At 37.1% G+C, this 27,813-nt stretch overlaps 1 protein-coding gene across 2 annotated transcripts in view; it reads right to left on the bottom strand.

Moving 5' to 3' along the window:
- The window catches only part of dnm3b (dynamin 3b), a 44,015-nt gene extending 16,558 nt beyond the window's left edge, over positions 1-27,457 (bottom strand). The window contains exons 1-15 of one of the 2 annotated variants that reach the window (XM_061732918.1): positions 27,045-27,457; positions 26,165-26,504; positions 22,746-22,819; positions 22,432-22,581; positions 17,161-17,364; positions 14,156-14,254; positions 11,971-12,131; positions 10,785-10,927; positions 9,715-9,850; positions 7,831-7,898; positions 7,142-7,280; positions 6,243-6,329; positions 5,032-5,102; positions 4,846-4,900; positions 2,526-2,639 (exon numbers count right to left, since the gene is read on the bottom strand). In XM_061732918.1, coding sequence (XP_061588902.1) covers positions 2,526-2,639; positions 4,846-4,900; positions 5,032-5,102; positions 6,243-6,329; positions 7,142-7,280; positions 7,831-7,898; positions 9,715-9,850; positions 10,785-10,927; positions 11,971-12,131; positions 14,156-14,254; positions 17,161-17,364; positions 22,432-22,581; positions 22,746-22,819; positions 26,165-26,325 — 1,662 coding nt within the window. In that variant the 5' untranslated portion in view covers positions 26,326-26,504; positions 27,045-27,457. The remainder of the gene's footprint in view (positions 1-2,525; positions 2,640-4,845; positions 4,901-5,031; positions 5,103-6,242; positions 6,330-7,141; positions 7,281-7,830; positions 7,899-9,714; positions 9,851-10,784; positions 10,928-11,970; positions 12,132-14,155; positions 14,255-17,160; positions 17,365-22,431; positions 22,582-22,745; positions 22,820-26,164; positions 26,505-27,044) is intronic. The other variant, XM_061732919.1, reaches the window with a different exon arrangement.
- Positions 27,458-27,813: the final 356 nt, after the last annotated feature.

The raw sequence follows: 27,813 nt of genomic DNA, 5'->3' as shown, positions 1-27,813 counted from the left end.
TTTTAATAACACTAACCCGAATCAATATCGGAATCGAAACGAATTGGATCGAATCAAACCCTGATAATCGATTCTGAATCTTAAGAATCGGAATCGAATCGATTCTTGACATTTGAATCGATACCCAGCCCTATGCAGGAGAGGTCATAAAAACCCAAAGGGCTTATGAGCGAGTCCTAAAAACAAAAAAAAATAAAAAACAATAATTCACAAAACCATATAAGCACAATACGTAGGCCTATACAGTATAACTGATAACTCAGAGTTATATGATACTTCAGAATACAATTAAATAGCTCAGAAATATCTCTGTCTCTGCCCTGGAGTCCAGAGTTTGTCCTGCCGTCACGTCTCTGTGAAGCATGTCTCACTGTCCTTGTCTTTTAACGCTTTTAACGACTTTTTAACGCATACATCGATATATTTTGATCACGGAGGTTTCCTGACCTTAATAAGGTAGCCTGGATTTGTGACCCGAGCGGCGTTAGAGCCCAGTGTTAACTAAGCAAAAGTGTTGCCCAACCAAGAAGGTGTGAAGTGTAAAAGTGAGTAAAAGCAAAACAAAAGTGTGCACAAGTGAACAAGGATGTGAAGAGGCAGTTGCTATTTCTGTGGTACCAAACTGGAATAAGTTACTGTACGTGCTGACTTTTTCAATACTTAAAAAACTAAAAGTTCAACTACCAAAATAAACATATGACGTGATGTAAGACAAACAACGGGCAGTGGTGACTTTGCTCTCCTCCAACGGGCCTTCACAGGCCATGTAGCGTCACCCATCCATTAAGCTATAACACTGTTATTTAGGGAATCTCTTCAGCACGTTCAGCACGGACATAAACTCAAAGGTCTTAAACGTGAAGCTGTACACTGGGAAAAGATTTGAAGTTGAGAAAAACCTACGATGCTGCTCTGAAAGTGAACATGTGAGCTTTCAGCTGCAGGTAAACGCTGCAGATGTTGTTGTTTTTTTTGTATCACCCTGTTTTGATCCCACTTAGGAGAAGGGGATATTTTTTGAGCCTTTTATTTTCCTTAATATGAGGTTAGACATAATTACATGGAAATTTTAACTGACCAATGCACTTCTTGTACAATGTGTGTGATGCATATGGTTCATTGTTTTACATTGAGCTGCTTAAAAAAACAAGGAATCTTAAGTTAGCCTTTACAAGTGTAAAGTTGGGGACTACATTGTGTTTGTATTTATGAAGGAATGTTACATTCAGGTCAAAAGCTTTTTTTGTGGAAAGTTGAATTAAAGGAGCTTGAGGCAGGATTTATGAAAAAAATTCGTATACGTTTTAAGTTTTCTAGTAATAATGTCAGATGAAGCGTTCCAAACCAAAAAGAATGAGCCCTCTAGTGTATCTCTCCGTTGCCTTGAACAGGCTGTGTGCTGCAAAATGTGCTGCAATTCTGGGCCCGAATTTCCCGTGCTGTCCTGCGGATGTGACGTCACATGACGCTGCATGCACGTTCTCCCCGTTCTCCCGTGCCGGCTTCGCTGGTGGCTGCAGTACCCCCAACGGCCGTCGTGGTGAAGGGTGGCGCTAGAGAGTCTCATTTCTTAAAAGGAGCCTCATGCTCCTTTAACATTGGCATAAAGCAGCATATTTGCCCCTTACTCATGTTGTAAACAGTATTGAAAACATTTTAAAAAAAAATACCCTAAGGTAATTTAGAACAGCAAAAATCGGAAAATAATATGCGATTAATCGCGAGTTAACTATGGACAACATGCGATTAATTGCGATTAAAATTTTGTTATCATTTGACAGCCCTATATATATATATATATATATATATATATATATATATATATATATATATATATATATATATATAATAATGAGTTGGATTTATATAGCGCCCTTCTAGGCACCCAGAGCGCTTTACAGATACATATATATATATATATATATATATATATATATATATATATATATATATATATATATATATATATATATATATATATATATATATATATATATATATATATATATATATATATATATACATATACATATACATATACATATACAGGACTGTCTCAGAAAATAATAATAATAATAATAATAATAATAATAATAATAATAATAATAATAATAATAATAATAATAATAATAATAATCTGTAATGCAATTAAAAAAATGAAAATGTCATACATTCTGGATTCATTACAAATCAACTGAAATATTGCAAGCCTTTTATTATTTTAATATTGCTGATTATGGCTTACAGTTTAAGATTAAGATTCCCAGAATATGAGTTTTCTTAGGCTGTAAGCCATGATCAGCAATATTAAAATAATAAAAGGCTTGCAATATTTCAGCTGATTTGTAATGAATCCAGAATGTATGACATTTTTGTTTTTATAATTGCATTACAGAAAATCACAATATTCTAATTTTCTGAGACAGCACTTTTTTTTATTATTTATTTATTTATCTATTTATTTGTTTATTTATTTATGTGAAGGGGAGGGGGTGTCAGTCATGTTTCCGAAGTTTGAAACTCACCTCGTCATCCTTGAACCAGGACAGGCTCTCAGCGGTCAGCACGAACCAGTACTCCTTGGCTCCTCCTTTCATGATGCTGATGTTGTTGATGGTCAGCCAGCCTTTGCGAATCACCTGAGGGGATTGAAAGGCCAAATGAGTGCCCGAGACATAAAGCTGGACCCGACAGGACCTATTTCTTTGAAAAAAAGCTTGGATAAAAACCAATTAATAACAAATAAAATCCCCCCCAATACAAAGTCTCAGTGTCAGGCTCGATGCATGTTCAGTAAAATCATGGAAACAGGAACATGTGAGATGTCCGTGAAGATCAGGTTAGGTGTCGCCGCGTGGTCGTGACCCGCTCGGAGTCAGGCATGTGAGCGGTGCGTGTCAGTGCGGCCTCATACAGGGAAGTCTGTGTGAAGCGTGTTTTAGTGACGGCCGTGTTTAGTGGGTCAAGCACTCAATAGGGCATGTTTGCATCCTCTGCATTAGCTGTATTAACTCTACAAACTCAACACAAACAGGCCTGTGGGTACAGTGCCAAGTGATTATTAGATTAGATTACTGGCAGACTCGGACTGGCCTAAGACTCACTAAGGAGGTTACCCAAATCTTACAATGCCTCTCTCTCTCTCTCTCTCTCAGGAGCTGTTTTGGAGCACAAACCGAGACGAGAGAAGAAACACAAATTGAAATTTGAGGGAAGATTTTTTTTGTTTGTATATACTGCAGGTCTGTGTGGCAACCCCTTGTAGTCTGTTGGTCTTGATGGGTGGAAGTGGTGTTAGACAGTTAACAGTTAGAGGAAACTCTTACAATCAGGCCTGATGCGGGAGGAGAAGAAGCCTGCAACAGGAAGGAATGTGGAGGTTTTTAAACACCTTGCGGCACTAAAGAAAAAAAAAAAAAAAAAAAAGAAACGCAGCTTTTCTTTTCCAGTGGAAACTAAACAAAAAGGCTCTTCCCGACAGTCGTCTACAACACAGTCAGTTAGCATTCTTGATCCGTCTGAATGGAAAATGTTAAAAAAAAAAGAAAGAAAAAGAGACAGAAAGAGCAGGTTTAAGGCAGCGGTGCTGCAGAGCACCACACGACGGGGCAGAGGTGGAACTGCAGGGCACAAACGACAAACCACACCCGCCAGGAGCAATACTCACCAGCAGACACCCTTAAGAGGGCAGCTCACATTCTCATTAAGGGATTGGGATGAAATGCAAAGGTGGTTCCTTGATGACATAGGGGGGGGGGGGGGTTCAAACAAAGGGAAACGTCTCAACAACAACACCAGCAACGATGGTGGCAAAGAAAACTAACACACAGCTACTGTATGAGATTCTTAAAGGAAAAAAAAACTATACATCTGGTGCCCAATTCAAACATAACAACGTGCAAGTTTGAACAGGAAATAATAAAAGAAAAATAAAATGCATACAACAGAAATGTGGATCAATGCAAAAAGCTTAACTCCAAAAAAAAGAGAATATTGTAAGATATCTCTCAGCAGAAGTGGCTGAGGTTTCTGTGCAGTAGCCGTCTGCTGCTGTGTCGGTGTGCAGTGAAGCCACGGAAACAGTTGCAATGGAAAATGCGACATAAAACATGGCTTTTATTTCACTGCATACGATATAAACTCAGCCTTTAGTGTTTTGCTTCATCAACTTGATTTCAGTATTCCAATATTCCAATATTTCAAAGCTTGTCCTCCAGATGAAAGCAGAAAATGATTATCCAGACGGACAGCAACGACACTACAGGTCATTCACTTGGAAAAGTGAATGAACACCAGAGTAGTCAAAAGTATTCACATCCATTACTCAGGTAGAAGTATAGATACTAGAGTTTAAAAATACTCCTGTAGAAGTTGAAGTATCAACTCAAGTTTTTTACTCAAGTAAAAGTATAAAAGTACTGGTTTAAAAACTACTTAAAGTATAAAAGTAAAAGTAATGTAAGGGGGAAAAAAGCCATTAAGGACAAAAGCCATTGAAAATGAATGCATCTTAGTATAATGCAAATATATTAAAGAAGCATATATGTGTACTATTGAGCATTAACATGTGTTTCAGAGAGCAGGAGATATGATGACTAGTTGCCTATAAGTATTGTAATGGTGCAAAAAGTCAAACTTCAGAGGCATGTTATCATTTATCCTAACCTTTATTGGAATGTACATCCAAGTTTAGTTGCAGGAATCTGAGGGAACGGATGTAAGAACAAAACTGGACAAGAACATCTGAAACAACCTTTTTTTTGGCATTTTTCCATGTAAACCTTTCTCTGATTCAGAGTTGTAATGTTGTTGAGCTGCTGTTTGCATGTGGAACACAAACCTCACCTGATTCCCAGCTGCACTCTGGCTCTTATTAGTCTGGCTGCTCCTCTGCTGAGCGCTGCGGCGGGAAAACAACGACAAGACGGACGAGGAGGAGAGGTGGGAAACGGGTGAATAGAAAGGATATAAGACGAGCTGCTAAATATCTGACTTTATCCTGCACGCTAAACAAGGAGATGTAATCTTTACTTAGCAAAGCCAATGAAGTCCTCGTGGTTGGTGTTTATGTACGAGAGCTGGATGTCGATCAACAGCAGAACCTGGAGCAACACAGGAAGCAGTCATCAGTTTATTAGTATAGCACAATTCAACACAAGGTAATTCAAAATGCTTTACATCAACATTAAAAGCGGCAAAGACACAATTAAACAGTAACTAACAAATAAAGTGATAAGAAAGGTAACATAATAAAAATCACAAGTTGTTAAAAAGTAAGGGCAGTAGAGTACAGCAGGTACATCTCATTCTTACAATGGCAAGAATTACGTTTCTATACAGTCAAAATGTACAAAGACCGGGTCAAATACTGTATTACAAAAGTAATCTGTAACAATTCGTACGGTGAATTAAACGAATTTGACAATTCTATGCCACAATGCCTGTTTCCAGGTTTTATTTCACACAACTGACAAGAATTACGTTTCTATAAGGTCAAAATGTACAAAGACCGGGTCAAATACAGTATTACAAAAGTAATCTGTGCCGATTCGTGCGGTGAATCAAACCAATTTGACAATTCTACGTCACAATGCCTAAAATTCAGGGCTTATCCATCACTAGTGTAACTTTGCAAGTTTTCAAAAATCATACGTATTTAATTTAAGAGTATGCTTCAGTAAACAGTACACAATTAAACAGTAAGTAACAAATAAAGTGAAATAAAATAATTGGAAAAGAGGTAAAATAATAGAAAGCACAAGTGGTTAAAAAGTAAGGGCAGTAGAGTACAGCAGGTGAGTATTTAATTTAAGAGTAATGTTTTTATCCTGATTTAAAGGATCTACAGTTGGAGCAGACCTCAGGTCTACAGGAAGTTTGTTCCACCGGTGAGGAGCAGAATAACTGAACACTGCCTCACCTTGCTTGGTTCTGGTTCTGGAACCACAACAAACCAGATCCAGATGAAGCTCAGGGGTCTGGGAGCTTCATAGGAACTAACAGATCCAGCATGGATTTTGGTCCAAGACCATTCAGGTCTTTGTAGACCAGCAGTAAGATTTTAAACTCTATCCTTTACTTGAGTTTATTTGAGACAAGTGAAAAGACCAAATACCAAGAATCAAAATGAGACACATGGATGCAACTCTCTCACTCTGAGGAAAGGCTGACTTCACATGGCGTGCTCATAAGAGCCCACGTGTCATAAAGCTGTGATCATACAGGGAATGAACGAGCGCTACCTGGTCCTTGGCCCGGCTCTCTCTGTCTCGGATGTGTGAGGTCACAATCCTCTCGGTTTCCTCGCGCAGCGTGGGGAAGGAATCCAGCTGCAAACACGTCACGCGTTATCACCACACCACGGAGGTGGAATAAGACATAATAATGAGGAGAGGTGTCTTCAGTATTCACATTCATTACTCAGGTAGAAGTATAGATACTAGAGTTTAGAAATACTCCTGTAGAAGTTGAGGTATCTCCTCAAGTTTTTTACTCAAGTAAAAGTATAAAAGTACTGGTTTCAAAACTACTTAAAGTATAAAAGTAAAAGTAATGTAAGCGGGTAAAAAGCCATTAAGGTCAAAAGCCATTGAAAATGAATGTATCTTAGTATAATGCAAATATATTAAAGAACCATATATGTGTACTATTGAGCATTAACATGTGTTTCAGAGAGCAGCAGATATGATGACTAGTTGCCTATAAGTATTGTAATGGTGCAAAAAGTCAAACTTCAGAGGCATGTTATCATTTATCCTAACCTTTATTGGAATGTACATCCAAGTTTAGTTGCAGGAATCTGAGGGAACGGATGTAAGAACAAAACTGGACAAGAACATCTGAAACAACCACAACCAAATTCACTCTATCCGGATGGAGCAATTTAACTGGATAGTTTATTTTTAAAGGCCGAAATGAAATAGAGTAACGAGGCTGTTTTTAAAATGTAAGGAGTAAAAAGTACAGATAATTGTGTGAAAATGTAAGGAGTAAAAGTAAAAAGTCGTCTGAAAAATAATTACTCCAGTGAAGTATAGATAAGCAAAATTTCTACTTAAGTAAGGTAATGAAGTATTTGTACTCTGTTACTTGACACCTCTGCGTTTACAGCAGTCCCTGCATCCGCGAGCGTCGTCCTTACCTTGTTGGAGCACTGGCGTACGGTGTTAATGAGCTCCTGGATCACCATGTCAACACACTTGACGCAAGGCTCCTTCAGCTTCATGATCTGCTTCTTCACGATAGCCTCAAACGCCATATCTGGAGTGAAAAGTCCAGTTCTGGACAAACGACACAAGAAAATAAATCATTTTGCCATTTCTTTCTCATTGTCTGTGTATTATTTTGAAAAGATTTCAAAATAAAAGTTTGCTTTTTTTGGTTTGTTGGTTATTTTTTTGTAAAGCCAGATTTTCTACCGTCTGGATGCAGTTTTTATGGTTGTGCTGGCTAACCGCCGCTGAATAATTATAGATACACACATGGAAAGACTGGACTGAAACACTGAAAAAAGAAAAAAAAACAAGGAAGACATGCTCCACCCTTGTTCGTAAATTCTCTTCCAGACCTTTTTCCTGGATGTTTCCAAAATAAATTCTGATGTGTATTTTTATCTTGTTTTTCTGTACACATGATGTTCAACATACCAACAGCACTTTCTACTCCGTCCACGGGCAGAGACAGATTTATGCCTCTGCATTTATTGCAGTTACTGCAAACTGGCCGACAGCACTCACAAGTGTTTTGCTTGTCGGGGAGTGACTGGCACCACAGGGAATATTTCAGGCACAGATACACAGAGTTTGGGCAGTAATATACTGAAACTCTTACCTAATACCGTGGATATTTTTGATGGCATAACTGATCTCACGGCGCATTTCCTTCTCATCACACTCCATCTGGAGAAAGCAGAGAACAGAGGATCTACGGTGAATGCAGGAAATACTGAGCTGGGTCCACAAGGAAAGCTCCAAAACAGGAGTATTTATGGATGTATTTATGAATATAAAACTAATTCTTTCCTTTTTTTTGGTACTTTGCCCATTAACTAAATAACAGAGCAATCACAAGTACGAGAGGTGATTAGGCCTGTAGGTAGTTTAAGGGGAGTTAGTTAATGGGCAAAGTACCAAAAAAGAGGAAAGGATGAGTTTTATATTCATAAATACATCCGTAAATACTTGATGTCTAACAGGAAGTGGTCAAATATAAATAAAGACAAAATACCACAGATTATTCTGGGTTATTCGGGATCCTTTTTTGCAGAGAAATAGTAAATAACTTTAAAAAAATACACATGGTTGTATTTTGTAGAAGTTAAGGTTCACAGATTCTCTAAAAAAAATAATAACATGCCATTGCTTGGCATGTGAATGAATGAATATTTTTTTTGGTACATTTGTAACCGAAAGGGTGTAGGTAGAAGCAAGGCTTATACTGTATATACCTACCCCTTTTACTGGTACCTTACATTGGTTACAGCAAATACAAAAGAGCAAAGCTCAAGACTTTGAAATGAATTATCAGTAAACTCAAATATCCTATTATAGCAAAATAAAGAAAGGCACAGAGCTCAAAACCCAAAAATAACTTAAATTTCCCATCATAGCAAAAATAAATAGCACATGGCTTAAAAACCCAAAAAATAAACTTAAATTTCCCATCATAGCAAAAATAAAAAGTACACTGCAAAAACTCAAAATCTTAACAAGAATATTTGTCTTATTTCTAGTTAAAATGTTTCATTTTTAGTCAAAGAAAATCTCATTACATTTAAAACAAGACTCATCACTGGAAAAAACAACAATTTTCACCTGTTTCAAGTAGATTTTCACTTGAAATAAGTAGAAAAATCTGCCAGTGGAACAAGATTTTTTTGCTTGTAATAAGAAGATAAATCTTGTTCCACTGGCAGATTTTTCTACTTATTTCAAGTGAATATTTACTTGAAACAGGTGAAAATTGTCAAATAACAAGTTATTTTTCTGGTAATGACTCTTGTTTTAAGTGTAATGAGATTTTTTGACTAAAAATGAGACATTTTAACTAGAAATAAGACAAATATTCCTGATAAGATTTTGAGTTTTTGCAGTGTAGTGCATTGCGCAAAACCCCAAAATATAACAGTACAGAACTTGGCAAACTTAATTTTCCATACCATAACGAGAAATTACGTAATTTTTATAAAGTCTTTTAAGGCTAAATTGTGTACAACATGATTTGATATTTACAGGACAGTTGTTCCAGATGTTCCCCCCTTGACAGATACACAGTGACACATGTTATTATTAAAGGAGCTTGAGGCTCCTTTTAAGAAATGAGACTCTCTAGCGCCACCCTTCACCACGACGGCCGTCGGGGGTACTGCAGCCAACAGCGAAGCCGGCACGGGAGAACGGGGAGAACGTGCATGCAGCGTCATGTGACGTCACATCCACAGGACAGCGCGGGAAATTCGGAATCCGAATTGCAGCACATTTTGCAGCACACAGCCTGTTCAAGGCAACGGAGAGATACGCTAGAGGAATCATTCTTTTTGGTTTGGAACGCTTCATCTGACATTATTACTAGAAAACTTAAAATGTATACGAATTCTTTTCATAAATCCTGCCTCCATCCTGCCTCATGCTCCTTTAACGATAGAATAAATAGCTAACTTGTAATTGTCTTTTTTCAAACGTTCACAATTGTCAGGCCTCTTGTGCCGTGAATCACCTTGACCAGTTCAAAGGGGAATCTCTCGTGGAAGACACGGTTGATCTTTGCTCCCCCGGACAACTCCACCGTGTCCACCTGGTCCCCCGAACCCTCGATCCTCTTCTCAAAGTCCACGGAGAACTGCTGCACCATCCTGGAACACAAACATCACGCCACACATCTCTACGAAAGCAGTATTCCAGTTGTAAAACAAAATCAGGGGGGATGGTGGATTTTATCATATGGGGACAGATTATTTGTGCTGATTACAAATAATATAATATTACAAATAATAGCAGTGACCAAAACACCTGCAGAAATACTGCAGGAATGACATAGCAGCAGTTAAATGCAGCCTTCTGTAAGCTTTAAATATCCACTGGGCTTACATCAAATACATCAAAACACAACAATAAAAAACACTTTTCTGAACTTATCAATATGACTCTGTCCTTCACAGGATAAGTAAAATGGATCACTGCAAAAACTCTAAATCTTAACAAGAATATTTGTCTTATTTCTAGTTAAAATGTCTAATTTTAGTTTAAAAAAATCGCATTACACTTAAAACAAGACTCATCACTGGAAAAAACAACAATTTTCACCTGTTTCAAGTAGATTTTCACTTGAAATAAGTAGAAAAATCTGCCAGTGGAGCAATATTTTTTTGCTTGTAATAAGAAGATAAATCTTGTCCCACTGGCAGATTTTTCTACTTATTTCAAGTGAATATTGACTTGAAACAGGTGAAAATTGTCAAATAAGTTATTTTTCTGGTGATGACTCTAAATGTTGAAATAGCAGTAAAACCACATTCATTGATGAAATGACATAAAGGATGGAAAGGGGGGATGACAGTTTTACAGGGGGGATGATTTGGACCGTTTTTATTTCAGGGGGGGATGCCATCCCCCCTCATCCCCCCTCAACTCCAGTACTGTACAGAAGAGACTAACTCATGACCTCTAAAGTGTAAACCTGATAAGAAAAAGGCCGAAGGCTGCAAGGAGAGAAATTCCTCTCACACATTTTCAATCGACCAAATCTAATGCAAAGGATTGGGCTGTGAAATTATAGCGGATACTGACTGCAACAGCTGCTTGGTTTTGCGGGACGGGTCATCAGGCCGGTATCCTCGGTATTCCTCGGCCTCCTTGTCCAGAGCCAACAGCTGGGACTGCAGCTTGCTGCGAAAAGCTGGCAGGGTGTCCCGGATGTGATTGGTGAGTTGCTATGGAAACATGCAAGCAGAAAGAATATGAACAATTTCAAATCACACGAGGCCACAAGTCAGATTAAATCACTGGCATTTTGGGACACATTTGGATCAATACGTGGATCAATAGAATCAATACGGAGACAGATCTGGTTTCCCAGCATAGGGAAAAGTTGGAATTATTAGGAGCTGAGCCCAAACCCACTGACAATAATAGTACCCACAATTTTATGACATAGAATTACGGAAGAGTATTAGGGCCATGCAGGAGAAAAAATATTTGAGAGGGGAAGATTTTTTTTATTGTGCACTTCGAGAAAAAAGTCCAAATGTCAAGATTAATGTTGAAATACAATTTCAAGAATAAAGTTGAAATTTCGCCTTTTTTCTCAACATTTCAACTTTATTCACGAAATTTTGACTTTTTTCTCGACATTTTGACTTTTTTCTCAAAATTGTACTTCAATATTTTATTTATTTTATTTATTTTATTTATTTTATTTATTTTATTTATTTTATTTATTTTATTTATTTTATTTTTTTATTATTTTTATTTTTTACTTGGGTCTTTTTTTCCTTCTTTTTTTTAAGATCTTTACTTTTTGTCTATCCTTATGTTTATATGACCAGTTAATAATTTCATACAGACTATGTCTATTTTATTGTATTGTTTATCTAGTCTTGTTTTGTATTATCGTTATTTGTTCTTAAAAAATATGTACATTTAAATTCTCTGATGCAAACAACCATGTTCATTGCTGTCACCAATGTGCCCTGGCGTATGTAAGTGCCTTTGTTACTTTTGTATCAATAAAAGAATATGAAAAAAAAAAAATTGTACTTCAACATTATTTTCGATATTTCGACTTTTTTCTCGAAGTGCATAATGAAAAAAAAATCTTCCTCCTCTAAAATATTATTTTTATCTTTCTCCTGCCTGGCCCTAATACTCTTCCGTATAGAATGGACGCACACACACCAAAAAAAAAGTAGGCTATCCTCTCTTCAATTATGTAAAGTGCACTTTAGGAGAGCGCTGGAAATAGAGTCATCGTCACCTGGTTGAGCACTTTCTGCAGGCGAGGCGTGCCCATCTTCTCCGCAAAGTTCCTGTACGCCGGGTGGGACAAGAAGAACTTCCTCTCAGCCTCTAAAGCGGCCTTGATGTCCTTCTTGCCATCGATGTCCTTCTGACTGCGATTCACCACCCCGATGTAACCTGACAGGGACGTGAGCAGAGAGAAATGAAGAACGGCAACACGCGAGAGGCAAAGGGGAAGTTTATTCAGGATAAGATCATTTATAGATTTTATTTCAACCCCTCAAAACTGCACAGAATGGGTTTGATAGGAAATAACTTGTGTTGGAAATGTCAGAATGATATAGGGACATTTGTACATGTGATCTGGGGTTGTAAACTAGTGTACCCAGTACAAGTACTGGAACACGTGAGTAAATGGCTGGGTGTGAAAGTACCTGTATCACCAAGACTGTGTTTGTTAGGGGATCAAACACAAATTCCAAATATATCTAAATATGATCGGATAGTTTTAAAAGTCGGGATGGTCACAGTATGGAAAAGTACAGTTGCCCCAAATGTTAAAAAATGGATGGAAATGATGTCAGAAGTTGCATCTTTTTTTTTTTTTTTTTTTTTTTTTTTTATTACTGGTAGGTAGGTGTGTTTTTTTTGTTTTTTTTTGTTTTTTTTTCTCCTCTCTGCACATCTATATATTATTTTGTACAGCCATGCAATTGTGGGTGGGTTGGGGTTTAAAAAATGGCATACTTGATAGGGTTGATTTCGACATATGTGTTTTTATCATTTTGTTATTGACAAAAAATACCAATAAAAAGATATTAAAAACTAAAAAAAAAAAAAAAAAAAATTCTGCAAAAACTCAAAATCTTGGAAAATATGGAAAAATGTGGAAAATATTGGTCTAAGGTGGTCTAACTTTCCAGAACGCAGTGAAATTGTCCTATTTTACATTTTCACAAATAGATTAAATGTTTCACAAATCACAAAAAAAAAAAAAAAAAAAAAAAAACGATGAACGATGAGGAGGAAGATTCTAGGATGGCGTGGGAACTTATTTATTTGTAGGTAGGACAGATGGAGAAACTTGTAGACGTGGTGCTGGATGTACATTCTGGTTGTTTCAAAAAGAAAATGTGGATTTACAGGAGGCCTTTGTATATATGGTTGTATGATGGCTATACTGTCTGTTGATGCTGTTATAAATGTTGTGTTTTGAGTTTGAATGTATGTTCTTATCAAAGGTGGGTAGAGTAGCCAAAAATTGTACTCAAGTAAAAGTAATGTTACTTCAGAATAATATGACTCAAGTAGAAGTAAAAAGTAGTCATCCAAATAATGACTTGAGTAAAAGTAAAAAAGTACTTGGTGAAAAAACTACTCAAGTACTGAGTAACTGTTGAGTAACGTCTGATTTATTTTTTTAACACAACCATTCAAACAGACAAAAGTACAAAATAATCATCTTTAGGCAAATTAAATCAATAAAATAATAAAATTAATTAAAATTAATAAAACAGAGCTTAAATTAAAATAAGCTTAGAGTAAATTCAAGTACTTTAATAAATAATAAAATAAATAAAAATGAATTAAGCACAAGTAGCACAAAAATTTCAAGCCTTTGTACTTTTCTTTTTAACCAGGCAGAACTGGAACAAACATGAACTCATAGAAACTCTGTGTGTGTTTGAGTCTGTGTAAATGTGACAAAACATGCAAAAACAAACATTTTTCCCAAAGAATCACCCAGTGATGTCATGAGATTGACGCGTACGTGGATAAAAGGGATAAAAGAAAAGTAACAGCTCAACGTAGCCTAATGTAGCGGAGTAAGAGTAACAGTTTCTTCTTCACAAATCTACTCAAGTAAAAGTAAAAAGTTGATTCAAAACTACAAAATTTCCCAAAATTCACTCAAGTAAATGTAACGGAGTAAATGTAACTCCTTACTACCCACCTCTGGTTCTTATATGCATGAATAAATAAAAAAAACTTGAATGACAAAAAAAAAGAAAAAGAAATGAAGAAGGGCGATGTCAGGAAACACAAGTGTGCGACAGCAGCAGGAAAAGGCAGTGCCGTTGAAGGAGGCTAGGATGGGTTTCTCTATATTGTAAAGAATAACGAAGGGGCATGCTTGAGTGAAACCCAGAAAGGTGACGCTGCGAGAGCAAGAGAAGATTGGGGGAGTGTTTCTCACTCACCTCTTCGGAGTGGCAGCAGCTTGTTCTCCAGCACCTCTCGAGCATCCGTGCCCTCATCCATCAAATCCAATTTGGTGATCACTCCAATCGTCCTCAGACCTTCATGGGGCATCAAAGAGACTCTCAGCAGGCACTACTCACTGACAGCATCCAGGATTTAAAATACCCTGGTACCAGAATTATACACAGTTCTCTCTTACCATATTTGCTACATCTACAACATACTGTAGATTCATCATTTGTTTGTCATTATGCTGAACTGTATCATAAAGCAAGGTATCCAACAATTAAGAGACTCATAAGCAGTACTGGAGTTGTAAAAAAAATCAGGGGGGATGGTGGATTTTATCATATGGGGACAGATAATTTGTGCTGATTACAAATAATATAATATATTACAAATAATAGCAGTTTCCAAAACACCTGCAGAAATACTGCAGGAATGACATAGCAGCAGTTAAATGCAGCCTTCTGTAAGCTTTAAATATCCACTGGGCTTACATCAAATACATCAAAACACAACAATAAAAAACTGTTTTCTGAACTTATCAATATGACTCTTTCCTTCACAGGATAAGTAAAATGGATCACTGCAAAAACTCAAAATCCTAACAAGAATATTTGTCTTATTTCTAGTTAAAATGTCTCATTTTAGTAAAAAAAAAATTGCAAAAATAAATAGCACATGGCTTAAAAAACCCAAAAATAAACTTAAATTTCCCATCATAGCAAAAATAAAAAGTACATTGCAAAAACTCAAAATCTTAACAAGAATATTTGTCTTATTTCTAGTTAAAATGTCTCATTTTAGTAAAAAAAATTTGCAAAAATAAATAGCACATGGCTTAAAAAACCCCAAAATAAACTTAAATTTCCCATCATAGCAAAAATAAAAAGTACATTGCAAAAACTCAAAATATTAACAAGAATATTTGTCTTATTCCTAGTTAAAATGTCTAATTTTAGTAAAATAAAATCGCATTACACTTAAAACAAGAATCTTCACTGGAAAAAACAACAATTTTCACCTGTTTCAAGTAGATTTTCACTTAAAACAGTAGAAAAATCTGCCAGTGGAACAAGATTTTTTTGCTTGTAATAAGAAGATAAATCTTGTTCCACTGGCAGATTTTTCTACTTATTTCAAGTGAAAATTTACTTGAAACAGGTGAAAATGGTCAAATAAGTTATTTTTCTGTTGATGACTCTACATGTTGAAATAGCAGTAAAACCACATTCATTGATGAAATTACATAATGACCCAGTTTTACAGGGGGGATGATTTGGACCGTTTTTATTTCAGGGGGGTGCCGTCTCCCCTCATCCCCCCTCAACTCTAGTACTGCTCATAAGAGTCTCGGTCTTCACACAGATCCTTTATCTTTAATACGGATATACACTAACATGAATATGTTTTTCTTTGCTCAAACACATATATATATATTTGGTTATAAGGGACCACCAACTTCAAAATGCCAACATAACTCCGAGCTGAGAAACTTCATGGTTCTGGTAAAAACCTAATCCAGTAAGTCGTTCAGCTTTGCATCCAGCTCAGATGTCACTGTTGAGCTGCAACCATAAAGCAAGCTTAGCAGGTCCATGACACTGATGCCCAACCTCAGGAGATATAACCCCTAGAAGATATTCTCCTTGAGGGAGATGTTCATCAACAGCTGGCAGAGGTCTGTTGGCATATGCCAGCCTCTTTCCGTCAGACGCTGTTTCCAACCTGGGATGATTCAAAGCTCCACTCTCAGGGAAAATGTTATTGTCCTTCCAAACTGATGGCAGAAGCCAACCCGTTTAGTAGTAAACAGGTGAATCTGAGGCTTAATGCAGACACTAGCCTCTCTAGCAGGAGGAACAGAAGTCCCTCAATAGAGCAGTCAATAAAATACTACAATTTTTTATTTCAATTCTCGCAAGTTTTTGCACTGCAAAAACTCAAAATCTTACCAGGAATATTTGTCTTATTTCTAGTTAAAATGTCTAATTTTTAGTCAAAAAATCTCATTACACTTAAAATAATAGTCATTGCCAGAAACATAACTTGTTATTTGACAATTTTCACCTGTTTCAAGTAAATTTTCAGTTGAAATAAGTAGAAAAATCTGCCAGTGGGACAAGATTTATCTTCTCATTACAAGCAAAAAATCTTGTTCCACTGGCGGATTTTTCTACTTATTTTAAGTGAAAATCTACTTCCCCCTCACAAAAATAAGAAAAATAGAGAAACATATTTTCTCAACAACAAAACATTTTAAATTTTTCAAGTAACAAAATAACATATTTGAACCATTTTTCCGACAATAAAATAACATGAAAAAATAACATTTCTAGTTAAAATGTCTCATTTTTAGTCAAATAAATCTCATTACACTTCAAACAAGACTCATCACTGGAAAAAAACAACAATTTTCACCTGTTTCAAGTAGATTTTCAGTTAAAATTAGTAGAAAAATCTACCAGTGGAACGAAGTTTTTTTGCTTGTAATGAGAAGATACATTTTTCTACTTATTTCAAGTGAAAATTTACTCGAAACAGGTGAAAATTGTCAAATAACAAATTATTTTTCTGGTAATGACTGTTTTTTTTAGTGTAATGAGATTTTTTGACTAAAAATGATACATTTTAACTAGAAATAAGACAAATATTCCTGGTAAGATTGTGAGTTTTTGCAGTGCGGGGAGCTGTGGCACTTCAGCATTATGGTGTTTTGACCAAAGCATGTCAGACATTTCATCAAGACCTCAAACAAATGTCCCATGTGCTTCTAATAATACTATGACAGCTGATCGATCCCTGCGGGGGAGTTCTGGCTCCAGATTTACAGCGGTCACAGCACCAAGTCACGCACTGAGCACCATGGCGGCTGATTACCTTTTCAGTTTTGCTCATTAACCATTTGGCCACCTATTTTTTTCAGATTCAATTTCCTTAAGTTTTTGCAGCCTGTCTAAATCCCATCATCCCTTACTCATCCCCCAGACGCGTGCCTTACCCTGGGTGTCCACATCCTTGGACAGTTTGAGGGCGTCGGAGTTGGCGAGGTCACTGTTGGCCGGGGTGACGGCCAGGATCAAGCAGCTCTCTCTGGTGATGAACTGCATGATCATCTCCCGGATCTGCTGCTCGATGTCCACCGGCTGGTCCCCGACCGGCACCTTGGTGATCCCCGGCAGGTCGATGAGAGTCAGGTTCAGCACTGCAAAATCACACGGTGGTAATGTATCAATGTACAAGCCGGACAAATCTGACATGTCCCCGCCTGAAGTCAAAGCTTGACTGAATTATGTGAAATAAATAAGACCTGGAAACAGCATTGTGGTGTAGAATTGTCAAATTGGTTTAATTCACCAGACTAATTGTTACAGATTACTTTTGTAATACTGTATTTGAGCCGGTCTTTGTACGTTTTGACCGTATAGAAACGTAATTCTTGCCATTGTAAGAATGAGATGTACCTGCTGTACTCTACTGTCCTTACTTTTTAACAGCATGTGCTTTTTAATTATTTTATCTTTTTTCTTATCATTTTATTTCATTTGATTTGTTATTTACTGTTTAATCGTGTCTTGCTGATTTTAATGTTGTAAACACGGCAAAAACTCAAAATCTTACCAGGAATATTTTTCTTATTTCTAGTTAGAATGTCTCATTTTTAGTCAAGAAATCTCATTACAATTAAAACAAGAGTCATTACCAGAAAAATAACTTATTATTTGACAATTTTCACCTGTTTCAAGTAAATTTTCACTTGAAATAAGTAGAAAAATCTGCCAGTGGGAAAAGATTTATCTTCTCATTACGAACAAAAAAATCTTGTTCCATTGGCAGATTTTTCTACTTATTTTAAGTCAAAAATCTACTTGAAACAGGTGAAATTTGTTTAGTTTTTTTTAAGTGTAATGAGATTTTTTGACTAAAAATGAGACATTTTGACTAGAAATAAGACAAATATTCTTGTTAAGATTTTGAGTTTTTGCAGTGAAGCCCTTCGAATGTGTTGAAATGTGCTAAACAAATAAACTTGCCTTGCCTAAATGAATCCAGCTGACTTGATTCCCTGTATTTGATATTTATCATGACTGTTTTTAAATCAAAGCTAAACATTTTATCGTCATTCAAAATACGTGACTAGATGGTCTCAGCAATTATTTGATCTGGGTTAATGAAAAAAAACTAAGTCTGCATTCTGTTAGTTCATTTCAACCTTTTACATAAAGGACCTGATAAATTGTAGTGTCTTCTATGACTACCTTCATTTTAGTTCTTAAGAATCAACAAATATAGAAACAATTTAAAAAATAATTTTCTAAAATTTGGAAGGAGACAAAAAAAGAGTAAATGTTAATAATTGGTGACAGGTGAGCGTGTCAGCAGTAGAAATAAATAAAGGATGCATCAATCTAAACCTCAATCTTTCCGAGTATGATTGGATTGTGACTCATCACTTTTGTGTGAAATTTGCTAAAAGTCTAAAATCAAGAGGTTATTGGTTTAAAAATATATTTCTTAATGCAAAATTCAACAAAACAATATGGTCGTTCAAAAAGACTTCAGGGAGTTGGATGACATCCCGATGCATGAAGGACATTTTAAGCCTCGGGCAGCGCTGCATGAAAAAAACCGCCTTGTCACTGTCATCACTGCGGCCACATGGGCTATTTTGGAAGAACGTTGTCACACAGTGGGATCTGGTGCTGCATCCAGAAATATAACTTCAAATTATATCACACAAGTAAAAAAAAACAACAAAAAAAAACATGCACAGTACATCCACTCTGCGTAGAATTACTGCTGAGCTCTGTGCACATTTCAGAGTGTAAAAGCAGCATCTTTAGGGGTAAAAGAGTCTGCCTTGCATTTACACGAAGGCAGCACTGACGTGCAGATACGTGCTGGAATCAAAATGACACATTTTCCCAGGAGATCTGCTGTTATTCACCAGAGAAAGCCAGACATCATTCTGCACAACCTACGACGTGTAACTTCACAGAGCCCGGGAGGCCCAGATTTGGCCAGATCTGCGACTGGAAAGGTTTGGAGGAGAATCAGATGACCACAGTCTGCTGAGCAACAGACGTGTTGTTTTTAAAAAAAGAAACTTCAAATAATATCCTCAATCGCAAACGAATCAAAGGGTTAATCAAGAGGAAGAGTGCTGCCAAGCTTCAGCTTCATTTGATTGGGCTGGAAGATCAAATCTCACACTTGTTTATATTCTAGAAATAAAATGATAAAAATGTAGAATGTTTTAGAATAAAATGAAGGTGTGGGGTGAATGCACTGCAGATTATTTCTTTTCTGCTTTACTTTTCCCTTAAAGATACATGATATGAGTTATAGAAATAACAGATTTATGGGTAACACTTTATAATAACTATCCGTTATAACTAGTTGATAGATCATTAGATAACGTTAAGCTATTAACGACTTGTGAAGTATTTGTTAACAGTTTTTTTATGGATTCATAAGACATTCCTCATTTACTAACAGTTAATAAATGAGGAATACAGGTAGTTGCAACTTTAGAATAACGTCCCAATAACATATATAAACTATTAACTGATACTTAACAAGTCATTAGTAAGTAATTTACTCATGATCTATAACTAATTTATAAGGCACAGTTATAAATCCTTAACAAACTGTTAACTGTTATTTAGCAAGTGATTTATATCTCATTAACTATCAGTTTATTAATGACCTATTAATTATCTATAATAAGGCAACATTATGAATCCTTAACAAACTGTTAACAAATACTTCACAAGTCATTAATAGCTTATTAGTTAACTGTTTACTAATGATCTATTAACTAGTTATAACGGATAGTTATTATAAAGTGTTACCGATTTATGTTCTTGTTCTAATCAGGGATATGGATATATTTAAACCCTTGTTATTACAGTCCGTTTTAAAACTACGTTTCTTGCTTCGTTTGTTTCAGATTTTGTATTTTGACATGGGATGAAGTTAATGACAGGAAATATTAGATTACCCAGCCTGCATTACTTCATTTCAGCACCATCACTGCCTTGTTCCGCTGTTTGACAGATTTCGTTTTTCTACTCATTTACATCATTAATTAGTAGTACTTCAGTGAAATGACGGGTAAATACACAGACTCTTTTCCTCTAATTAAGTAGGACGAACTGCAGTTGCAAACTCAGTAGCTTTGCTTGCTTAGTTTAGCTTTAGTTCCACTTACAGTAAAGACGGCTTAGTCGTAAAATCATCTGATGACAACGAGCACTTTCGTTGAAAAATAGTTTGCCTGGTGAAACGTATACTCACTTTTGGAGGCATAATGCTGGACTAGGTACAAAAATACTTTGAAAAGTGTGAACTTGCTAACAGGAGGTGAAACAGTGAAAAGGTAATTTCACAAGAATCATCCATCCATCCATAATCTATACACTTATTCCAGTTGAAGGTGAGATGAGACAAACCCACAGTCACTCCTGTGTTCCACTGGAATCACCAGCTAACCTGTAACTGGATCATTCCTTCTCAGGACCCTTAAAAGGGGATCCTAACATTGGGGTAACCAAGCAATGACGTTATTACAGTTGTTATTTTGTTGGATTATTCAGACGAACAAGTCTTAAGTTGTGCAAATGTATGGAGTTTGTTCCGAATTTTTCATTTCAAGCCTCTCCACACATTCTCTATTAAGAGCCGGTCCTTTACCCGTACCTCCTTTTTCCTCAGTTATGCCTTTGTATTCTGTGCAGGATGTGACTCTGCATTGACTTGTTAAAAAAGTTATGGATGGAGGATCTGGGAATCATTGCATTCCTTCTTACAAAAGCCTTAACTTCCGTAGCTTCTGCCCTTGAAGGATGAGGACTGCCTATTCTTTCTTTCACTTATCCCATGTATGTGCTCTTCTTTACTTGTCTCTTAATTTACCTATTTTACTTTTATGCGTACGTACTGTGCAACGCTTACTGTTGGTTTGGGGTGGGGTTTTTTTTTATTTTATTCTTATGTTTTTTTGTGTCTCATTTTGTTCTGTTCTAATGTTTGTACCCATAAAATTGAAAAACCAATAAAAATAGTATTAAAAAAAAACAAGAGTTATGGATGTCTCTGAAACAAATGTTATTTCGAAGGCAGCATATGTTACTCTAAAATCTCAATTTCATCAATGCTACCATCACGGGAGTGCAAATAATCTTTGCCAAAGGCACTGACACAAAATATACAACACAAAATACAAAAAAACATTGATGCCGCCTCTGGACAAAGTGACCATATGATCACATCTTGGGCCTGGAATGACTTCACTATTGCACTTTACTGTTGTTTTATGTATTGCACTTTGTTATTTATGTTATTTATATTTATTTATATTTTATTTATTTGTTATTTTTGATTGATTGCCATGTTTTTATTGATTGTTTTTATTGTCCTTTTGTACGTCGACCTTGCGTGTCCTGAAAGGCGACTATAAATAAAATGTATAATTATAATAATAATAATAATTATTATTATTATTATTATTATTATTATTATTATTATTATTATTATTATTGTTATTATTGTTATTATTGTTATTATTATTATTATTATTATTATTATTATTATTATTATTATTATTATTATTATTATTATTATTATATACTATAAATTATATTATACATGTTTTGGACTGGTGGAGGAAATCAGAGTACGAGGAGAAAACCCCAGCAAGCAGGCACAAGCACAACAAGTGCAACAGTGCAACCAGCAGGCCACCATGCTGCCCCTGCTGAGACTCAAACACCTAATAGCATGTACTATAAAGTATATACCTTATTCTATGTCGGAACGCTGAATTAGGAGATCAGCTTTCATCCATACTCTGCACCAGAGCAACAATTACAGTTTAGGATGACCGCTTGTCAATATATTCGTTGGCTATACGTAATCTTTATAATTAGAATAATATAGATGCAAACCATTTTTCAAACAAGCCACAGTTTCGCTCTGATCTACCAGACAGAGGATCACAGATGGTCTGAATTTGAATCAGTCAGTCCTTTATTTCATATCCTTCCCACTCCCAGGCAACCATGGTGAGGAATGGATTTCATAGAGACTATTTTAAAATGTTATATTTACCAAAGAGTTGATGAGGTATCTCTGAACATCACTCCCTTTTTTATTTATCTCAATATTTCATAGAACAAAACCATGGCTGTTTCAGTTTTAAAAACATGATGCACTTGCTCTTCCTAAAGAGGGGGAGACAGTGAGAGAATAAAGCCGGTTCCGTCTGTACCGTGAGGGGAGTAAACCCGGAGGTTGATGGGAATCGGAGATATGCCTTTGTTGGCCCCTGTGGCCCGATCAGTCTCGGCCTCGATCTCCTGGCGAACCTCATCAAAGTCTGTGAACTTTTTCCCTTTGCAGTGGAGGAACTCAGCCCATTCTGACAAAAAGTGAGAATCAAGAACATATAAGTAGAGATTAGAGGCGGCTCTGCTGAGCGGAAAATGCAATAAAAGCATTTCAAAGAGAAGAGGAGGAGTGTGTGGTTACATGCAAATGTGTGATTGCTGGTATGTGTGGGTGTTTAACTGTGATCAAACCCACCAGTGTTGGCACTGATAAGCTGCAGAACCAGGGGCCTGCGGGTGACGATGCCAGAGCCACGGGGCAGAAAGTCCCTGAGGGAAAACAGCAAAGTCAAGACACATTACATCAGAAAAACGCTAAACGCGGCTGCAGATACCGTGAAGAACAGCCTCGCTTGAGATGCTTCCTTCTCCTTTTTAACCTTCCATCGCCACTTTTCTCTGATTTAAACTTAAGATGACATACCAGCTGCTGCCGACCTCTTGGTATTATTAATCATGAAAAAGCTCTTAGCAAAATAAAAAAACACCTTGAAATCGGCAGAGGTGTCAAGTAATGAAGTACAAATACTTCGTTACCTTACTTAAGTAGAAATTTTAGTTATCTATACTTCACGGGAGTAATTATTTTTCAGACGACTTTTTACTTTTACCCCTTACATTTTCACGCAATTATCTGTACTTTTTACTCCTTACATTTTAAAAACAGCCTCTTTTTTTTGTGTTATTGTAATGTTTCTTTCTTTTTTTTTTTTGATTATGTGAAATGTGGTGTTGTTAACCTTTTTTTTAATTTATTGTCCCTGTCTTCATTTTGAAAAATAAAAATTATAAATAATAAAAAAAAAAAAAACAGCCTCGTTACTCTATTTCATTTCGGCCTTTAAAAAAAACTATCCAGTTAAATTGCTTCATCCGGATAGAGTAGAATTTGGTTGTGGTTGGATGAGAAGTATAAACATAATACCATTCCGACACCCTATTGGTTTGTACACGTCTGCTCTCTGAAATACATGTTAATGCTCAATAGTACACATATATGGTTCTTTAATATATTTACATTATACTAAGATGCATTCATTTTCAATGGCTTTTGTCCTTAATGGCTTTTTTCCCCCTTACGTTACTTTTACTTTTATACTTTAAGTTTTTTGAAACCAGTACTTTTATACTTTTACTTGAGTAAAAAACTTGAGTTGATACTTCAACTTCTACAGGAGTATTTTTAAACTCTAGTATCTATACTTCTACCTGAGTAATGGATGTGAATACTGAAGACACCTCTGGAAATCGGGGGCCATCTTAGTTGCAGCTTCAGTGATCTCAGAGCACAGAACAATCTGACCCGATATACAGGTCAGACTGCAGAGCTGCAGCACCGAACCCTCGTTTAAAAACAATGACTTCAGCATCTCTTGAAGGGTTACACACACACACACACACACACACAAGCTGTGTGTGTGTGTGAATATACTGGTGTGTGCATGAGCATGCACATGCATGCGTGTCACACACCTGACTGGCTCTGCCTCTTAAGCATGAGGGCTGTTTCCAAGACGCCTTATTGGCAGATTTTTAGCCCTCAGGGGGCCTTCAAGTGGGATGCGCTTTAAAAAAAAAAAAAAAAAAAAAGGGGGACGAACCATCTATTTGTCCAGTCAGCACTAGAGAGGCAGTGATGGACGTGTCTGCTATTACTCAGCATCACAACTCTCAGAGATGGCTGGAGACTAAATCAATCAAGGCGTCTCTCGGGATCCGTATGAACGATCCTTCTTTTTCTGTCTTTCTATTTTGGCTGCAATGTTTGCTTTATTAAATATTGTAACTGTTCCGTTTCAACACAGATATCAAGCTAAGAGCATATTGCTATGGAGTTTGGTTTTTTTTTTACATTTTTTTCCCCTTCAAGTTAAAGAACTGACAGACTGAAATGAATATTCTGACATTGAGCTAAGTGTGGGAACATCTAAATGTCACATTTGAATTAAAACAAAAAATGCAATCAATGATTAGATTTTTCTTTTGTTTTAATGTTCTCACTCTGTACAATAAGCAATTCGTGTTTTCCAATAATTACCAAAGACAGTATGATGGCTTATTTGTCCCATACTGAACAGTAGAAGGCTACGTAATATAGAATCTGTTGTTGATTGAGAAAAGAAAATGTCAGCAAATGCTGAGATTAAATGTGCACTTTCCTTTGTTTACTGGGAAATTAAAACGTGCTATAATTATATTATATATATAAAACAATGTGTAGCAGAAATAAGTATCAGTGTGGAGCATAGATATATTATTCAGACAGACAAATCCTATTTGTTGACAACAAATGATCAAGCAATATTTAGGCTGTTTGCTCTGTGAGCCTAAACTTCCAGGGCACCTTGATGAATATTCATGTGTGAAGTCAGGAGTGGGAGGGGACACATTATGCATTTGCAGTATGGGTGATGTTTAATGTGTTTCTGCAACCTCTAAAAAAGAAATAAGACCGTCATTCAGTTAATTCAACTGTCAACAGAACTATACACACATACAGGACTGTCTCAGAAAATTAGAATATTGTGATAAAGTTCTTTATTTTCTGTAATGCAATTTAAAAAACAAAAATGTCATACATTCTGGATTCATTACAAATCTACTGAAATATTGCAAGCCTTTTTATTATTTTAATATTGCTGATTATGGTTTACAGTTTAAGATTAAGATTCCCAGAATATTATATAATTAATTAATATTTTTTTGAGATAGGATATTTGAGTTTTCTTAAGCTGTAAGCCATGATCAGCAATATTAAAATAATAAAAGGATTGCAATATTTCAGTTGATTTGTAATGAATCCAGAATGTATGACATTTTTGTTTTTGAAATTGCATTACAGAAAATCACAATATTCTAATTTTCTGAGAAAGTCCTGTATATAACAGTATATATGCGTATGTATGTGTGTGCGTGTATGTATACATAAATATATATATATATGTATATACAGTATGCATGTGTGTATGTATGTATATGTGTAGGTATGTGTATATGTACTATTGTATTATTGTATTATTGCTTATATAAATACTGTATGGAATGATATTTATTAATGACATTGCACTAGTTTATAAAAGCTAACATTTTTTTTGTGAAACAGCTTCAGTCTACACCTTTTGGTCCTTGGTTTTTAGTTAAAATTGTATAAAATTTTATATATATATATCAAAGATTATATATATTTTTGTATAACACTGACGACCTACATCTGTACTTTAGGTTATTTGTGTTGTGGAAATTGAAAGGCCCAATAAACTAAACTAAACTAAAAAACTAAACTAAAAAACTGTGGGTATTTCCGGTTTTGTCACTTCACTTGTACTGGCATGGCCCAAATCCCCAAAGGTTCTGCTGTAACCCAATTAAAGCTCCTCTGATCTGGTAGCCAGGACACAGGGCTGTGTGTTAGGGACGGGGGAGAAATGGAGGCCAGAGTTTAGATGAAGCTGCTCATCAGAATATGTTCAGCTGCGACTGAAAGCAGCAGAAGGGAAGATGGTTTGAACTGCGACGAAGCAGATTGGCTTCATTCATAGGCCTCTTATGTCATTCCCAAGGTTAAAAGGAGATGGGGATTAATCGTATTTCCGGTGGTCAATTTTTTTTTTTTACCTGCCGACAAAGTTCTCCAGCACGGAGCTCTTGCCCGCGCTCTGGCCGCCGACCACGGCGATCTGCGGCAGGTCCAGGTTGCAGGCCTGGCCGATGGAGCTGAAGGCATCCTGCAGCTTGTTGACCAGAGGGATCAGGTCCTCCATGCCACGGTTTCCCATGGTGCCTCTTTAGACGCAGGACTCGTCGGGATCAGCGAATGGAAGCAGTCGGGAGGGAGGGAGGGAGGGATGGGGGGGATGTGGTGCTGCTATCTTAGTCCAGGACGAGCAGTGCTGCTTGTTGATGTGAAGACTAGAGGCGCATTGGCCCCCGGAGCCAAAGCGAGGGGTCCAGGCGACTGATGAAGGAAACCACGAGATAAATAAATCAGACAGGGGGAGGGAGGGGGTCAGAAAACAAAGATATATGACAAGGACGGACAATTGCGCAGTTGCTTCCCACCAACACACACATGCACCCTCCCTGCTTATAATAATAACAATAATATATTTCATTTCTAGTGCACTTTTCATTAAAAACAAATCTCAAAGTGCTACAAGTTAAAATCAACCTTTTTTTTTAAAAAAAAAGGTGGGTTTTTAGGTCCACAGTCTGCAATGCAATGCCTTGTCTCCTTCTCTTTTGACATAAACGCACACAGCTAGCGAATCATAATGCTTTCAAGGACATTTGGGACATTGGACATTGAGAGAAGCTCAGCAGACTAATGCCATTTTCACATTGCACAAACCCAGTGCAGTCAAGGTTTCATCATCCAAGCACCAATCCCCTATAATAGCCGATACGAGGCGCTGCATGCAGACGCAAGGTGATCAGGCTCGGAGCTACTGTATATTATGCCCTTTGACAGGGGACTAATGCGGATTTGAGGGCTCACCCCGCCTCAGGTTCCCTCTGGGTGTCCCCTCGGTGTCCTTCCCGGTCCCCTGGGTGTCCCCTGGGTGTCCCCTGAGTGTCTCCTCGGGGCCCCTCACCGTGTTTTCAGCGGGCGCCGGTCCCGGTCGCTGTCCAGTGCTGAAACGACGCGCAGATCAAGCAGCAAAAAGGCGGACGATTATACAAGCAGCAGCTGCTACCGTCCTGCAGCTTTTACGCATCAATCCCTTTGCTCGCCCCGGCCAGGACCGTTCGGTAGTGTATATGCTGATAGTCAGAGCAATCTAAATCCCCAACACAAATTCGCCGTTGACAGATAAATCATTTTTGCCCCCCACTTCGCCTTTTTTTTTTTCTCTCCTTCCTGCGCTTTAATTGCGAAGCTGCGCCTCGCTGTTGTACACCGACAGACGGACGCGGCGGAGGACCAATGGGAAGAGCGGGATTTGGACGTGGGGGCCGGGAGCCGCCGAGCCTGATTGGCTGGGCAGGTAACAGGTTAGGTGCGCGTCATCCCGCCCCCTGTTTACATCCGTGCGCCGCTTGTGAGTCATGCGGCACGGCTGCGCAACGCCGCACCGCTCCACCGCTCCACCGCACCGCAGCAGCGGCAGGAAGCAGCCCTGCTCAAATCCTCACACTCCTATCTCACATTTTCTCCTTTTGTTGTTGTTTTGTGCAGAGCTGCGACATCATGCAACGATAATTGCCAGTCTGGGCCTACAAGTGGCTGCAGAAACCCTGTTGGAGGAAAAAGGGTGATGCTTGTT

This window comes from Cololabis saira, chromosome 10 (assembly GCF_033807715.1).
Source record: "Cololabis saira isolate AMF1-May2022 chromosome 10, fColSai1.1, whole genome shotgun sequence".
NCBI classification, from domain to species: domain Eukaryota; kingdom Metazoa; phylum Chordata; class Actinopteri; order Beloniformes; family Belonidae; genus Cololabis; species Cololabis saira.
This window is presented reverse-complemented; position numbering and strand designations above follow the sequence as displayed.